Source organism: Bufo gargarizans, chromosome 10 (assembly GCF_014858855.1).
Source record: "Bufo gargarizans isolate SCDJY-AF-19 chromosome 10, ASM1485885v1, whole genome shotgun sequence".
NCBI lineage: Eukaryota > Metazoa > Chordata > Amphibia > Anura > Bufonidae > Bufo > Bufo gargarizans.
Genome location: NC_058089.1, coordinates 31,200,638 through 31,218,007, shown reverse-complemented (window position 1 = coordinate 31,218,007; position 17,370 = coordinate 31,200,638). Strand labels below are relative to the sequence as shown.

The following is a 17,370-nucleotide window of genomic DNA, read 5'->3' as shown; positions in this document are numbered from 1 at the left end:
AAACAAAAAAAACTGTGCCAAAAAAGCCATTTTTGTCACCTTACATCACAAAAAGTGCAACAGCAAGCGATAAAAAAGGCTTATGACCCCCGAAATAGTACCAATCAAACCGTCACCTCATCCCGCAAAAAATGATACCCTATTTAAGACAATCGCCCAAAAAATAAAAAAGCTATGGCTCTCAGACTATGGAGACACTAAAACATCATTTTTTTGGTTTCAGAAATGCTATTATTGTGTAAAACTTAAATAAATAAGAAAAAGTATACATATTAGGTATTGCCACGTCTGTAACGATGTGCTCTATAAAACTGTCACGTGAACTAACCCCACAGATAAACGCTGTAAAGAGAAATAAATAAAAACTGTTCCAAAACAGTAAATTTTTTGGTCACCTTGCCCCATAAAGTGTAATAATGAATGATCAAAAAATCCTATATCCCCAAAAATGATATAAATAAAAACCTCAACTCTTTCTGCAAAAAACGAGCCCCTGCACAAGACGATCGGCAGAAAAATAAAAAACATATGGCGTTCAGAAAATGTACACACAAAAGCATAATTTATTTTAAAAAAATGTTTTATTATGTAAAACTGAAACAAACAAAGAAAGTAGACCTATTTGATATAATTGCGTCTGTAACAACCTGCTCTATAGAAATAGCACATGATCTACCCTGTCAGATGAATCTTGTAAAAAAAATAAACTGTGCCAAAACAGCCATTTTTCAGTTACCTTGCCTCACAAAAAACGTAATATAAAAATCATATGTACCCCCAAAATAGTACCAATAAAATTCCAAAATAGGGTCACTGTTTGGGAGTTTCTACTGTATGGGTGCATCAGGGGGGGGCTTTAAATGGGACATGGCACCTAAAACCAGTCCAGCAAAATCTGCCTTCCAAAAACCATACGGCGTTCCTTTCCTTCTGTGCCCTTACATCAGTTTACGACCACATGTGGGGTGTTTCTGTAAACCGCAGAATCAGGGTAATAAATATTGAGTTTTGTTTCGCTGTTAACCCTCAATGTGTTAAAGAATTTTTTTTTATAATATGGAAAATCTGCCCAAAAAGTTAAATTTAGAAATTTCATCTCCATTTTCCTTTAATTCTTGTGGAACATCTAAAGGGTTAACAAAGTTTGTAAAATCAGTTTTGAGTAACTTGAGGGGTGTCGTTTCTACAATGGGGTCATTTATGGGGGGTTTCCACTTTGTAAGCCCCCACAAAGTGACTTTAGACCTGAACTGGTCCTTAAAAAGTGGGTTTTGGAAATTTTCTTAAAAATGTTAAGAATTGCTTCTAAACTTCTAAGCCTTCTAAAGTCCTAAAAAAATAAAATGACATTTCCAAAATGATGCTAACATAAAGTAGACATATGGGAAATGTTAAGTAATAAATATTTTATTAGGTATGACTTTCTGTTTTAGAAGCAGAGAAATTTAAATTTTTGGTAAATTTGGGATTTTTTCATAAGAAAAAGGTGAAATATATTGACTAAAATTTATGACAATCATGAAGTACAATATATCACGAGAAAACAATCTCAGAATGGCTTGGATAAATAAAAGTGTTCCAAAGCATGACAGATTTGTAAATTTTGACCAGGACACTGGGGCATCAATGACCCTTGGTCATGAAAGGGTTAAGGTCCTTTAATCTTTCCTGGTAGGTTTTATCCTGTAATCCATGTACTAGTTTAGTAGCTTTTCTCTGAACTCTCTCCAAAGTATCAATATCTTTCTGGAGTTATGGTCTGAGCAGTACTGAGCACAATACTCCAAATGAGGTCTCACTAGTGCTCTGTAGAGCTGCATGAGCGCCTCCCTCTGTCTACTGGTAATGCCTCTCACTATACACCCAAGCATTCTGCTAGCATTTCTTTCTGCTCTATGACATTGTCTGCCTACCTTTAAGTCTTCTGAAATAATGACCCCTAAATCCCTTTCCTCAGATACTAAGGTTAGGACTGTATCACTGATTGCATATTCTGCTCTGGCCTGAGCTAATTTTTCTTTTGCCTGTGCTTTAGAAGCTCTTATAACTTGTTTCGCCTCTCTCTGCCTAATCTGCCTGTTCTCGTTTTTTTTTTATAATTACTAAATGCTATCTTTTTGTTTTTAATGATTTTGGCCACTTCTGCTGAGTACCACAGTGGTCTCTTCCTTTTTTTTTTGCTTTTACTGACAAGCCTAATGCAATTTTCTGTTGCCTTCAATAGTGGCACTTTTAAGTAGTCCTATTTCTCCTGGACTCAATTGAAACTGTTCCAGTCTGATAAGGACTCGTATACCACTAATCTAATTTTATAAAAGTCTGTTTTTCTAAAATCTAAAACTTTTGCTTTTGTGTGGTGTGAATCAGTCACTGTACTTATAGTAAACCACACTGACTGGTGATCACTAGATCCCAAGCTTTCCCTACAGTAATATCAGATACCAAATTCCCATTTGTGAATACTAAATATAAAATGGCCTCCTTCCGGGTTGGCTCCTCAACTACTTGCTGTAGAGATAATCCCAGTAGGGAATTTAGAATATCTGTACTCCTGGCAGAACTAGCTATTTTGGTTTTCCAGTTTACATCAGGAAGATTAAAGTCTCCCATAATGATAACTTCCCCCTTCAATGTCATTTTAGCTGCTATTTCCTCAACTAGTAGATCATCTAATTCTTTGACTTGGCTAGGTGGTCTATATATCACACCTACACGAGTTACCTTATGATTATCAAACTGCAAGGTAACCCAAACTGACTCTAAATTGGTCTCGCTAACTTGTATTAAAGGGGTTCTGCAGCTTCATTTAACTGATGATCTATCTTCTAGATAGATCATCAGCTTCTGATCGGCGGGGGTCCGACACCTGGGACCCCCGCCGATCAGCTGTTTGAGAAGGCAGCGGCACTCCAGCAGCGCCGCGGCCTTCTCACTGTTTACCGCTGGGCCGCCTGCCCACTGACGTCACGACTTGTATCAACTAGAGTGGGCGCGGCTAAGCTCCATTCAAGTGAACAGAGCTTAGCCGCGCCCACTCTAGTTGATACAAGTCGTGACATCAGTGGGCGGGCGGCCTGGCGGTAAACAGTGAGAAGGCCGCGGCGCTGCTGGAGCGCCGCTGCCTTCTCAAACAGCTGATCGGCGGGATCCCGGGTGTCGGACCCCCGCCGATCAGAAGCTGATGATCTATCCAGAGGACAGATCATCAGTTAAATGAAGGTGCAGAACCCCTTTAAGTAAGATTTTATGCTATCTTTCACATACAGGGCCACCCCTTCCCCTTCTTGCCTTCTCTGTCTTCCCTATATAGAGAGAACCCTGGTATTGTTATATCCCAGTCATTACTTCCATTGAACCACGTCTCAGTAACATGTATGGATATATACCGGAATTGGGATTGTAGTACTCCTTCCCTCTATATCTCCAAGTCTCTCTCTGCAGAATCTAAGGCTGGCAATATAACTCTTGCAGTGGGGGCTGTAATCCCCAGCTGAGGGGTACAGGATTAGGATACGGTGGGCCCAACCATGTCCTAGAGTGAAAGGTGTTTTAATAATGTCCCTCTCTCTGCAGTAAAGCCTCTGTCTATCAGCCTTAAAAGGTTATTTCCATCTCAGACATGGGGGGCATATTGCTAGGATATGCCCCCAATGTCTGATAGGTGTGGGTCCTACATCTTAGAATGGAACCTGCAAAGTCCTGGAGGGCGCACCGTGCATGTGTGCCCGCCCTCCTATGAGTGCTTCCGTCAGCCCCATTGAAGCAAATACCATACTGACTGACTCCAATGCTAGGCCATGCTGTGTTATTATGTAATTAATAGTAAAGGTACATATGTTCTATATTGATGAAGGGTGGGCCATCAGAACCATTTCCCAAATGCCCTCCACTTTGGCACTAGTGACATCTGATATGAGATTATCAGAAATGAATCTTGAATTTCTGCTGCCCAGTCTGAAATACTGCACCATGTAGAGTGACACATGGCTAGAACGAGTGCCCTGCTTCTCACAAGCCTCTAACAAGGCAAATATTTGTGGAGACTCAGGGGGATGTTTACCAAGTTACATTAAAAGATATTTAAAATTAGTCATAAAATAAAATGTCAGTGAGATTACGAAACATTTATAGATTGCATAGACGTCACTGGAGTTCATACTCTTGCCACACAATCATTACAGGTCCTGCTTTGGCCCCGGATAAAACATTTCTATAACTGCATAGAGCAGAGTATTTCTCTGAATGGATTAAATGTGGTTTTAGGGAACTAGACATAGGTGACCTATCCTCCGGATAGAAAATGAAGAACAAAGTTGGCATGAGATAGAGGACCAATAAATAAAGCAATTGATTAAATATAAGCAAAAAACAACACAAAGGACTACAGTTAAAAACAATTAAAAGGGAATAATGAAAATAGACTAGGGCATACATCATGATAAGTGACCTGCCCCCAGACTGATCCCCCTGTTTCCTTACTATAGTACAAATATATCACAAAATGTACATCAATGAGTGAACACCTATAAAAATAAGTACCAAAAATTAAAGAAACACAGCCAAACAGCTAATTATGAGGTAAGATGATAATGAAAATATCACCAAGATGAGTAATGAAAATAAAGGGAGTCAGGTCTGGAATGTCACCGATATTGTCTGCTGCTTCCTCAGGATAGGTTATCAATATCTGATTAGTGAGGGTTTGACTCCCGAACACCCCTCCGATCAGCTGTTTGAAAAGGCTGCAGCCTCTTCCTAGGACTGTGACATGATACCCATCCATTCCGGTGAACTGCCATACCAAATACAACTGCTATACAATGTATGGGACTTTATTTGGTATAGTGCAAAGAGGGCACAGCACTTGCAGGCTCTTCAAATAGCTGATTGGTGAGGTTATCAGGACTGTGACCCCAATCAGATATTAATGACCTCCCCTGAGGATAGGCCATCAAAATGTAATTCCTTGAAAACCCCTTTAACAAATTTTCTTTGTGGCAGAGTTGAGGCAAGGTATACAGTGGAGAAGCAGACACTAGGGACGAAGTTGCCTCTCCAGCTAAAGAAAATCTGAATGCTCGTCAACTTGAGCTACCGTAATGATCATACAGCATTACTGCTCATCACACATGGTCGAGTCACATTATTATGACGTGTCGTGGGCTGGCCTGGTGGCTATATAAGGTGTGGATAGGCTGTCTGCACACATATCCCTCTTTGCTGTCATGAGTAAAAAGGGCGATTATTGGCTATCAGGCCAAGGGTAGCCGTATATCTGAGACTGCGCTGTTTGTGAACTTTTCTCATGCTGCTGTGGTGAAATTGCATAGTGAGTGGACAAATTGCACTATTGAGAATAAGCGACATGGAAATGCAGAGCATGTGCCACTGATGTGAACATCGGCAACGAAGGTGCGCAAGAGTAGACTAACACACTACAGTGGAGCTGCTCACTGCCAGAATGAACCAGGGGGCTACTAGACGTGTGTCTTAAACAACAGTTCAGTGAATTTCCATATTGTGTATGGGCTTCTGAAGCAGACAGATGGTCACTGCACCTCTGCTTACAAAATTGCATCTGCAGTAAAGGCTTCGGTTTTCAAAGCGGTATCGGAATTGGAGCTCCACTGATTGGCAAATGTTTGCCTTCTCCAATGAATCCAGTTTTCTGCTTCATCAAACCATTGCTGGAAGAACTCAAGCTGAAGGTGGCAGCATTATGGTCTGGGGAATGTTTTCATGGTATTTTCTGGGCCTACTCATCCATGTGGAAGGCACTGTCAACTTATTTGGCTATGAGTCCATCATTGCCGGTCACGTACACCCAAGCTGATTGTCTTCCATAGGGTGGATGGGATCTTCCAGCAAGACAATCTGACAAACTGCTTGAAATGTTCAACATTGGTTGGAAGGGCATGACCAAGACTTCCAAGAACTACCCTGGCCTCCTGATTCCACAGACTTGAACCCAAATGAGCATCTATAGGACCACCTTGTTTGTTGTGTTCACTCTATGGATTCTCCCTCATGCATCCTCCAGCAGCTGTGCGATGTACTGCAGTCAGCATGGTCCCGGGTACCTGCGACAACCTACTAGGACCCTACTGAATCACTCCCAGCCCATGTAGCTGCTGTCCATGCTGCACATACAGTAGTGGTTACTCTGGATATTAGCTAGTGGTCATAATAATGTGACTCGACTGTGGCACATATTGAGAAATGTGAACTGTACTTCCTGTGACATGGACTATGAACTGTGATGGTCTAAGTTCAGTTCAGTAGATATATAGTCTGGGCACCATGCAGCTCCCCTAGACTGTGGACCTCAGAGGACCTCCTAATGCTGTAGTAATACCTACAAATTTCTCACTGTAAAATATCTCAGGAAGTGAAGACATGGATTAGAGGATGGTAACATAGAAATCATTCTACTAGCAAAATATACTGTATGACAGCAATCTGTGAATGGAGAAGTTTAGTATTAGCAATACTTGGACCAAGTGATAAATGCCTAGTTCCCTGCTTAGTTGACATCTATGGTCTCTGTTTCCTGATAATCACATGTATATTGTATATTTAAGGCTTCATGGGAAAATATCTGAGATCAATAAAAGATCATTAACACTTTTTGAATGCATAATGGCCAGTTCTTTGTGAACCTACTTTAATCAAATATTTGAGTAAATGTTGATAAGGATTGTTTTATTTAGAAAAGAGATTGTGAAGATACTGAGCAGTAAACAGCATGTAGAGATCCGCAGTCCGCAGGCCACCTGATGACATCATCAGTGACTGCTTATTTCATGGCCATTTTAATGTTTCTGTAACCAGTCATTTAGCATGCCTTGCATTTCCTGACCAGGCACATTAGGGGTCATTTATTATCCAGAAATATGCCTATATTAGGTCTGTTTCAGGAGCAGATTGTGGCGTAACAGTTAGTTGCGACGCAATCTGCAACTTTTCCCCGGTCATGCTATGTTTAAAACATAGGGTGTGGTGCGTAAGGGGTGGGGCCGGCAGCCTGTTTTAGGCATAGAAAATGGTATAAATGTAAGCCAGTTGGAAGCTGGCTTTACGATTAGACTGGAGTAGGATACACCAAAGTTATGTAGAGGCTCGTGCCTCTTCATAACTTCAGCGGATCCACCTCCAGATATAGGGGTCACTAAAACCTGGCATCTAAAACACCTGTCTTAATAAATGACCCCCATTGTTTTTAGTGTATGTTTCTTAAAGCCATAACTTTTTTCCTCCCACTCCCTTTTTGGTGGTTTTATTTACTTTACTATTTTTTTGGTATTTTTCTTTTTGTTTTTATTTTTTATACACAGGAAATGTTAAAAAGGGGAAAATTGTCTCTTTTTTTTATATTTTTTTAAAACTTAAAGAGTGCAATTAAATTTTTTTTTTTTAAATTCCCTTTCCATAAAGAAAATTGTGGTTTAGGGGGTATATAGTTTATGACCACTGGGAGCAGGGCTAGAAGGTATTTATTTTTTTATTATTATTATGTATTTTTCTTTATTTCTTATTATTTTACAGGAACATCCTTGCAGAGTTAAAAAGTGGTTAAGCGAATAATATTAAATTATATTTAGAAATAATTACATTTTAGAAATGTATTAGATCTATTAGATTTCTTGTCTAGATATTGTTGTTATACTTGTCATGGCACCCTCTGTTGTTCTCTCTATTATGTCTCACAGTGTTGACCTAATGTGTCCATTTTTAGTGGTCACAGACGCTCGATAGCTCAATCAGATCCCTGAGATCCTCTTGTAGATATAGATCCTCAGAGTAATCCCTGCTATTATGCAGGCTGATCAATAAGAATCTGCAAACTATTCATCAACACATTAAGTGAATATTCTGAAGGGGAATACAAAAATCATCAGGGGACGTCATAACAGTTATGTAACAGCAATATCTACTGTATACACAAGAGGTAGTATGCGAATGTTCCTGCTTATTGGAGTCATTCAGATACTAGCAATGTATTAAGGAGCTAGTAAAAGCTCCCAAATGTAATTAGTATAGTGGGAAAGTGAATGTAAAATGTAACTTTGTGCCCTTCGTGTAATGCTGAACAATAGCAGACTTGATGCCCAGTAAATGAGTAATATGTCCACAAGGCATTGTCAGTGACCCAGATCTTTCTGCTTTGCTCACAATGAACATGTTAAATGTAGTTATTGTACAGTAATTTGTAGTACCTTGACTGGGAAAATTACCAGTTCCCTCACAAAGTGCTTCAACCTGTATTCAAACTAAGAAGTTATCGTATTCCCAAATAAAACCAAGAAAGATAAAATTGCTGACTGACCACGTGGGCATCTGGGATATGCCTGGGGGGCCCATGGCCAGAAGAAGAAGTTCCCAGTGGCTTTGTCAGATGTAGGAAGTGCAAAAAAAAACAGAGATGTGTGCTTATCAAAAGCAATATTAACAGTGGTCAATGATGATAACATGTGAAGACATGCGAAGTGTCATTGTCATATACCAATATTCTTCATGATGAGTTATATACCATGAAATACATTTTGGAAATAGATAACACTACTTGTAAGGCATTTTTTATAAACATAGAATATATTAATACATACAATATAATACATAGAATATATTAAAGGGTTTTCCAAGATTTTTATACTGATGACCAGAGATGTGTGAAGTTTAGAAAAATTGTATTCGGACGATTTGCCAAGAAATTTCATTAGTACCGAATTAATTTGTCACGAATCACAATAAATCTGGTGTACCCAGGCCACTCTGTCTAATCATAGAGATTTTGCCACAGCACGGCAAACATGCCAAGAGGAAGTGTCACGGATGGTGTACAGGAAACAAGACAAAGCAACATGCATATGACTCACTGGATCCAAAGCTAAGGAACCAAGGGGAGACCCCTGCACAAGACCTAGCACTTTCCCTGGCTGCTCAGCCTATGCAAAAATCCCAGAGGTGGATGGTTGCATAGCCACGTACCTCGACTATATAACCCCTGAACACCCTACAATAGTGAGGGGACACGACCACCGGCTCCCTACACCAGATACGGAGGGAGTCAGGGTCACCTGGGATCCAGCAAACAGAAAATAACAGATAAATGTACAGCACTTAACTTTGTAGCAGACAGGAAAACAGGATGAGCATGCACACACACTCCAGGAAGAAGTATAAGCCGCCCAGTAATGCATTATGGGGCGGAATTTAAAGGGATGCAATTAATCCAACTACATGACAGCTGAGAGAGGCTAACGAGATGAGGAACTGAATACCACAACAAAAAGAACTCAAGGAGGAGGTTCTGAAAGGCTTCTGTCAGAGCTTCTCAGCTGTCTGGTTGTGACAGGAAGCCAGACAATTATACATTATACAGGACATGTGTGCAAGCGTTCGTATGGATCCAGCAGGATGTTCCCTTGCCGAAGCAGCCTGCCGGACATGCCTAACGCTAATGTGAAAGAAGCCATAGCTGTGGAATTACTGTGCGTCAGTATTACAGGTCAAAAAAACGTCAGGAACAATTTATCAGATTTATCATGACAGAGTGGGGAGGGGGGGCAGCAGCAGTGGTAGTAAGCCTGTGTTAACATCACCATTTATGTTTCCATTGTTCTGATCTATCATAAAACAAACAAAAAATCCTGTATTTCGAGCATCCATAAAGCCCATTTGAGATGGTCAGTATTTTGCATCGGTATTTGATTAGTAATTGTAAGTCAAAAACAGGGGTGGGTCCAAAACACTCTTGCCTTTGGCTTACAAATTCTAACATAGTAACATAGTACATAAGGCCTAAAAAAGACATCTGTCCATCTAGTTCGGCCTGTCATCCTGCAAGTTGATCCAGAGGAAGGCAAAAAAAAACTGTGAGGTAGAAGCCAATTTTCCTCACTTTAGGGGAATAAAAAATTCCTTCCCGACTCCAATCAGGCAATCAGAATAACTCCCTGGATCAACGACAAATACTGATCAAATACTGATGCAAAGCGCTGACCAAAACACTGACTAAAAGGACGTATTAGCTACGATGAATTTGGGTCATGTTGGTGGAGTGATTTGTGTGGTTCATTCCGATAACCAATGACACTTCTCCCGTATGGCAATAATCCAGCTGCCATGTTTGATCCATCCAGCAAGTTCGGCCCATCTGGTTTTAACCTAATACAAGGAGTAATTTGACCCCAGGCATACAGAGTCCAACTTATTAGAGGGCCACGTGGCATTCAGCACTAACTGTTCTTTGATGCCCTTATATGTCCGGGGCTGCACATGTGCTGCACTGAAGGGATCGCCGTGTGTCTACCATTTGCCGACAGGTGCGGGTTACCCGCTCAACGTCGTTCGATCGAGAATTGTAATACTGCAGCAGACTAATTTATTTAGTAAAAGACTAATTTATTAACAAAAATAATAATTTTTCAGACAAAAAAATGATGATCAACTGGTGGGCAACTCTCCTGTGTGAAGAATCTATTTATTTGCACTGCCCAGAGGGTGTTAAATAAGACCACTCTGTAAGAAATAGTTAAATATCAATGTGGACATTGCACAAATAGTAGAATGAGACTGGTGTATCACCCTAATTTGTGAATCAAGGCCTAATAGAATTGCTTATCTATTAATTAATGTGGACACGCCACAAACAGTAGAATGAGACATGTATATCACCTCAATTTGTGAATGAGGGCTTAATGAAATTGCTTATATATTAAGTAATGTGGACTAGCCACAAACAGTATAATAAGACAGATGTATTACCCCAATTTGTGAATCAAGGCCTAATAGAATTGCTTATCTATTAATTGATGTGGACACTCCACAAACAGTAGAATGAGACAGGTATATTACCTCAATTTGTGAATCAGGGCCTAATGAAATTGCTTATATATATATATATATATTTTTTTTTTTTTTCCCTCCCTCCACCCCCCCCCCCCCTTTTTCTTTCCGCGGGGCTGCTGTGTCTGCATCTTTAACCTTGTTATTGTTTCCAGTTGCCAGTTACCCCCCCCTTCTCCTCCACATAACCGCCGTGTCCACATCGACTAACATTATTTCCAGTTACCCCAGATCCGCTGCCAGACTACCTCCCTCCGTGCTGTTTGGGCTAGAGTGTGTTCATACTGCCTAACTCTGTTCATCCACTCCAACCACTCCTGAAAACTGGGGTATTTCGTGGTACCCCAGTGTTTCACAATTATTATTTTGGCTAGTGCAATACCCCGAAACCACAGTATCTGCTCTGTTTTATTTTCGTCTGTCTCTGGGAGTGTGCCCAGGATGGCATAATCAATGCATGCCTGGTACTTCATAGGGGAGTAGTCCTGCAGTCTCCGAAATATTTTTATCCAATATTCATTTATCCCTGGGCATTCCCACAACAGATGTTTATAATCTCCTCTGTCTTTGTTGCATTTATAGCAGTTCTGTTTCCTATCTTTATAAATGGTATGCAATAATGCTGGTGTGTAATAGAGGCGGTGTATGATTTTCAAAAGAATCCATGCATGAGCGGGTGAGACGGTCGATCTTTTAATGTTTCTGTACACAGTATTCCAGATTATAGGTTCCCCTTTATGTAAGTCTCTTTCCCATTTAACCTCACCCCTAAATGTGATCATTTTTGTGTGTTCATATTTTAACTTAGCGTATATATGTGATATGGAGGTGTTAAATGTCATGTCTTGACAAAGATCTAAAAAAGTATTCCTTACTATCTTCAAATAATTCTTATTCTCCGTGTGTTGTATAGCGTGACGTAGTTGTTCATATCGAAATTTATCAGTAAATCCTAATGTAATGTCTGGTAATATTTCATTTAAGGGCTTAATCAGTCCTTGATGAAAAACTTGTGCAATTAAATATATCCCATTTTTTTCCCCAATATTCAGCGTGGCCTAGTCGCATAACTTGTGGTAAGTGTGCATTTCCCCACAGTGGGGTGTACTGAACTGCTTCAGATACGCCCACCATATCTCTAATTTGTTGCCAGATATACCCAAGCATTCTACAAAACGGGTTTGTTATTGTTTTCTTCTTGAAAATAGCGGTTTCGAGAATATGAAAAAGATCCGACCATAGTCTACAATGCTCCCCAAAAAGAAGACAGATGCATTTATTCCTCCGATTCCTCACACACCATCTCAATTGGGCAGCTAGATAATATCCTTTTAAAAAAGGGATGGACATTCCACCCTCTTCTTTATACAGATACTGAATCTTAATTCTGACTCGTTTGCGGCCCCATATCAGTTCGTTAAAGAGGATCTCTAACTTGTTGAAGAACTTGTCTTCTATCGTGATTGGGCTGGCGTTGAAAACATATAATAACATTGGTAATAATGTCATTTTAATAAGCGCTATTCGGTTGATTTGTGACAGAGGGAGCTTTAGCCATGTTCTAATTTTTTCCCTAACTTTATCTATTATTGGGAGTATGTTCAGTTTCAAATAATGTTCCAGTTTGGTCCCTATCTGGATACCCAGGTACAGTAGGGAGTCTGCTGGGGTCAGTATACTAACCCGAAAATTGTAGCCCCGTGGAACCGGGCGTCTCAATGGAAGAAATTTAGATTTTTCCCAGTTTATGTCGTATCCAGATAGGGATCCAAACTCATCCAGACTTTCCATGACCCTAGGCAAGTTTATATACCCCTTCCCCAAGAAGAGCAGCATATCGTCCGCATATAAACTAATTTTGTCAGCTTCCCCCTCGCACCCGAAGCCAGATATTTCCTCATCTGTTTAAATTTTACATGCAATTGGCTCCAGGAATAGCGAGAAGAGCAAAGGGGGCAGCCCTGACGTGTTCCTCGATTCAGGCGAAAAGGGGCAGAGTACTCACCATTAATTCGGACCCTCGATACCGGGTTTTGGTACAGAATGCGAACCCATCTGGAGAAATACTCGCCCATCTTCACCCGTGATAGTACTTTCCAAAGGAAGGGCCACTCCACCCTGTCAAAGGCCTTAGCGGCATCCAGGGACAGGATGGAGCAGTCCCCCCCGTCCCCCCCGTCCCCCGTCTGGATATTCAGGAAAGTCCGCCTTATATTATCCTGTATGTTTCTTTTGGGAATGAACCCGGTTTGGTCTACATGGACAACTTTATGTATGACAGTTTTTAATCTGTTGGCTAACAATTTGGCGAGAATTTTGTAATCTGTATTCAACAGAGAGATGGGGCGGTAAGAAGCAGCTAACAGCGGATCTTTCCCCTTTTTGGGGATCAATGTGATGGTGGCTTCCATCCATGAGGGGGGTAGGGAACACATTGTCCAAGATTGATTTAGTACCTCCAACATTGGGGGAAGAATAGTTCCCTCATGTTTCCGATATACTTCAAATGGGAAACCGTCCACCCCTGGGGATGTATTGCCCTTAATGGAATTCAACGTAGTCTGTAGCTTGGTCAGTTGTATAGGTCTATTTAACCAGTCAATGTCTTGTTGGTCAAATTCAGGGATATCAATGTTATCCAGATATTGATCTATTTTTCCTCCCTGATTTTGGGACCCGGCTTGATATAATGTCGAAAAGTACCTAGTGAATTCCCTTAGGATGTCACCAGTGTCTCGTAGAATGTTTCCTGCCTCTGTCCTAATTCCAGTGATATTGGAACCTCCCCTTTGATTTTTAACTATCATAGATAATAATCTGCTTGGCTTGCCGGACTCACTAAAACTCCTCAACCCTGAAAAAAAACATTTTATTCTGTGCTTTTTTGTATAAATTTTGTTTATATTCCTCTTGTGCCTTTTTAAGTTGGAGTTGTTTTTCTGGGGTATTTACGTGGATAATCTCATTCGTTATCTGGTTGAGCCTCCCTTCTATTTCTTTTTGAGTTTGGGCAAAGCGATTTTTCTGTTTCTTGATTTCGTATGAATATATACCCCGAAGGTATGCCTTGAGCGAGTCCCAAACCATATGGATATGTGTTGAATTAACATTATCCCTCCAAAAGAGTTTTATTTCTTCATTGATCTTATCTAGATCCCTTATCAATGTCATCCAGTGGGGATTAAGTTTAAAAATTCTATTTTGGTTTGGTTTCTTAGGACTGTCCAGTGTTACCATAACCGGGCTATGGTCAGAGATGCCATGACATTCGTAATTCATTTTTTTAACCCTATTAATGAGCCCGGGGCTGGCGAGAGCCAGATCAACTCGGGACATGGACCTATATGTGTTACTGAAACAAGAAAATACCTGCTTATTTCCATAAAGGGATCGCCAGATATCGACCAGTGCCATCTTTGTACAGATTCTAGATAGCACTGTACTTGATCCTAAATTTAATTCATAATTAGTTATAGTGGAAATCCTATCTTTTTTAATGTCCATGACCGAGTTGAAATCGCCCATCACCAGCACCGGGCACTCCTCTCGTGCTGCAATATAGTCCATCAGTTTACATAATACAGTAGTAGTAAAGGGGGGCGGGATGTATATGAACGCTATGATTCTCCTTTGCCCCTGCCAATAGCAGTGCAAAAAGATGTAACGGCCCTCTTGATCGATTAGCTGTTCTATTAGGACATAATCTACCTGTCTATGAATATACACACTAATTCCCCTGGAATATATAGAGTGGCAGGAATGGTATTCATGGGAGGCCCATCTCCTTCCGCCCAGTGCCGCCACTTTTTCACCTGTAAGATGTGTTTCTAACAGGGCCACTATTGCTGGTAAATGTCTAGAAACTAAATCGAACACTGCGCACCTCTTAATTTTATCCGCAAAACCGCGGATATTCCATGTCAATATGCTAGACATTTTAAAGAATATGGCAACACTGAGCGGAAGAACAGGGGAACCACCAGCAACATACCCTCAACACCACGACAGTCCCCCGCGGAAAGAAACCCCCTCCCCCAACCCCCAAAACCCCAACCCTCCCACCTCCCCAAACCCCACACCATTCTGTCCTTCGAGTCGCAGACTGTGACTCATAGGACTCTGACCATAGACTATCCCCCTCCTCCCCCACACCGTCGACCCCCCCAGCTTCTTCTCGATGCATCACCGGCTTATTATTTAATTCCCTTTGAGTCCATCCAATCGGCTGCGTCATTTGGGTTAACAAAAAAATGAACGGTCTCTTTATATATAACCCAGTAATTTCGCGGGGTACAGCATGGAGTATTTCACTTGCGCTTGTATCAGTCTCTTTTTCACATCCTTGTATTCCCTTCTTTTATCTTGCGTGGCCTTCGAAAAGTCCGGGTATATCTCTATATTGGAATCGCTATATTTCACCGTTTGTATCTCTCTTTTCCACCTAAGGATATAATCCCGCTCTCTTGAGGAGGTCATCTTAATTAATAATGGCCTTGGTGCTGACCCTGGTGGGGGTTTTCTGGTTGGGATGCGATGTGCTCTCTCCACTGTTAGTGTTACCGCTGCCTCTGCCGTTGTTACATTATTTGATAGCCATTTTTGGATAAAGCCCCTGGGGTCGTCTTTTTCTACTCCCTCCGGAAAGCCCACCAATTTGAGATTATCTCTCCGGGATCTGTCCTCCAGATCTACCATTTTCCCCTTTAGTGCCTTATTGTCACTTTCTAATGTTTCTATCCTTTTTTTAATCTGGGTGGATTCTTTTTGTAGCTCTATAGTCAGGGTTACATACTCCTTAACACGTTGCCTCATTTTGTTTAGGTCGTCTCGAATTACTGAAATATTGGTCTGCACTGCTGCCACCGTCGTTGTCAACGTGTTTAATGATTGATTGGTTGTTCTAACTGCCTCCAGTATGCCCGCTAATTTGCGATCGATATTATTCATCTGGTTATCTGCTTCAGATGGCTGACTTTCTCCCGCCCTATTTACAGGGTTCCCATTCTCTTCATAATCCTCCGTTTGTGGTATTTGTTTCTGGTTACTCCTCGTCTTGGTTGGTGGGGGTGGTGATTTGAGATATTTATCTAACTGTGTCCTTACAGTGCCCCCTTTGGGAGATGATGTACCAATAGATTTTCTATTGGGAATTTTAGGGGCCATTTTCCCTTTCTTTTCTTTTTTTTTTTTTCTTCCTCTCCCTTCTCTCCTTCCCTCTTCTTCCTTCCTTCTTTCCTCTCCCTCCCCTCTCCCTCTTCCTTTCCCCTCCTCTCTCCCCTTTTCCTTCCCTTCTCCCCCCTCCTTCTCTCCCCCTCCTGCGAGGTTACTTTCGAAGTATGTTTATACAGATCCCTATTTATCTGAGACGCCGAGAGAGAGAGGGGAAAAAAAAAAAAAAGGTATCCTGTAGCAAAGAGAGGGAGTTGGAAAAGGTCTTACATATCCTCGATCTCCTTGATTCTTGCTCCCTTAGTTTTCCTGGGCGCAGGAGAACTTCAGATTTGGTATCACCCAATGTCTTTGGCACAGTCTGCCTACGATCTTCAACGGCCCTCCAACAGCTAAATGGATCTTATATACTCGGGTATCCGGAGCTCAAAGAGATGACAGAGCGGTTTTCAATATATAAATCATACAGTGCAGTACATAGTCCAGAAACAGTACAGAGATGACGCTAATATCTACTAATATAGCATCCAGGGCGAAGCCTCTTAACTTTATCGCAATCAAAGCAGCTCCACAAAGGCGTCCACTGCGATCTGTCAAGCGGCTTAGAGTGAAAAGGTGGAAAATTGACGGGGCAGCAGTGTTAGTAGCGGATAGCTACCTTTCATAGTCCGCCAACTCCCCCACTCCCCACAACTGCCCAGCAGGCAGAGCAAACCCTGGTGGGCAAAGCAGCACACAGACGACCACTCCGCAAACGGCCGCACCAAGCTTATGGCACAAAAACACTCAAGGTACCCAAAAACAGAGGGACAGGGAGGACGACCACTCACTGTTCGATTTCACAGCACATGGGGAGCGTGTGGAGCCTGGAGCAGCGTGGAACAGGTAAGGACCCGGACTACAGCGTCAGGTATGGGGAGCGTGTGGAGCCTGGAGCAGCGTGGAACAGGTAAGGACCCGGACGACAGCATCAGGTATCAGCTCAATAAACGGAGCCGCAATGCCCTGTGCAGCCTAGGGCCGAGCCGGCGTGGCAGAGCGGTAAAACACTTTAGTACCCGGCGTTCGGAATTCAACAGAAGGAAGGTGAGCTTAGCGGTGTCTTAGCGGCGGCATCGAGGGTCAGAGCTGGAGCCGGCGTTGGGGGTAGGGCGGACCGCTGCACGTACGTTGCCTACGTCATGCTGCCGCGCCTCTCCCACTTCTAAATTGCTTATATATTAATTAATGTGGATAAGCCACAAACAGTAGAATGAGACAGGTGTATTACCCCAATTTGTGAATCACAGACTAATAGAATTGTTTATCTATTAATCAATGCTGGTACAGCAATGGGGGCAAAATTCTCCCTCA

General features: G+C 41.6%; 1 protein-coding gene across 1 annotated transcript in view; it reads right to left on the bottom strand.

Annotated features, from left to right (window-relative positions):
- The window catches only part of LOC122920034 (mucin-6-like), a 119,535-nt gene extending 105,880 nt beyond the window's left edge, over positions 1–13,655 (bottom strand). Inside the window, exon 1 of the mRNA XM_044269243.1 lies at positions 13,305–13,655. Coding sequence (XP_044125178.1) covers positions 13,305–13,655 — 351 coding nt within the window. The remainder of the gene's footprint in view (positions 1–13,304) is intronic.
- Positions 13,656–17,370: the final 3,715 nt, after the last annotated feature.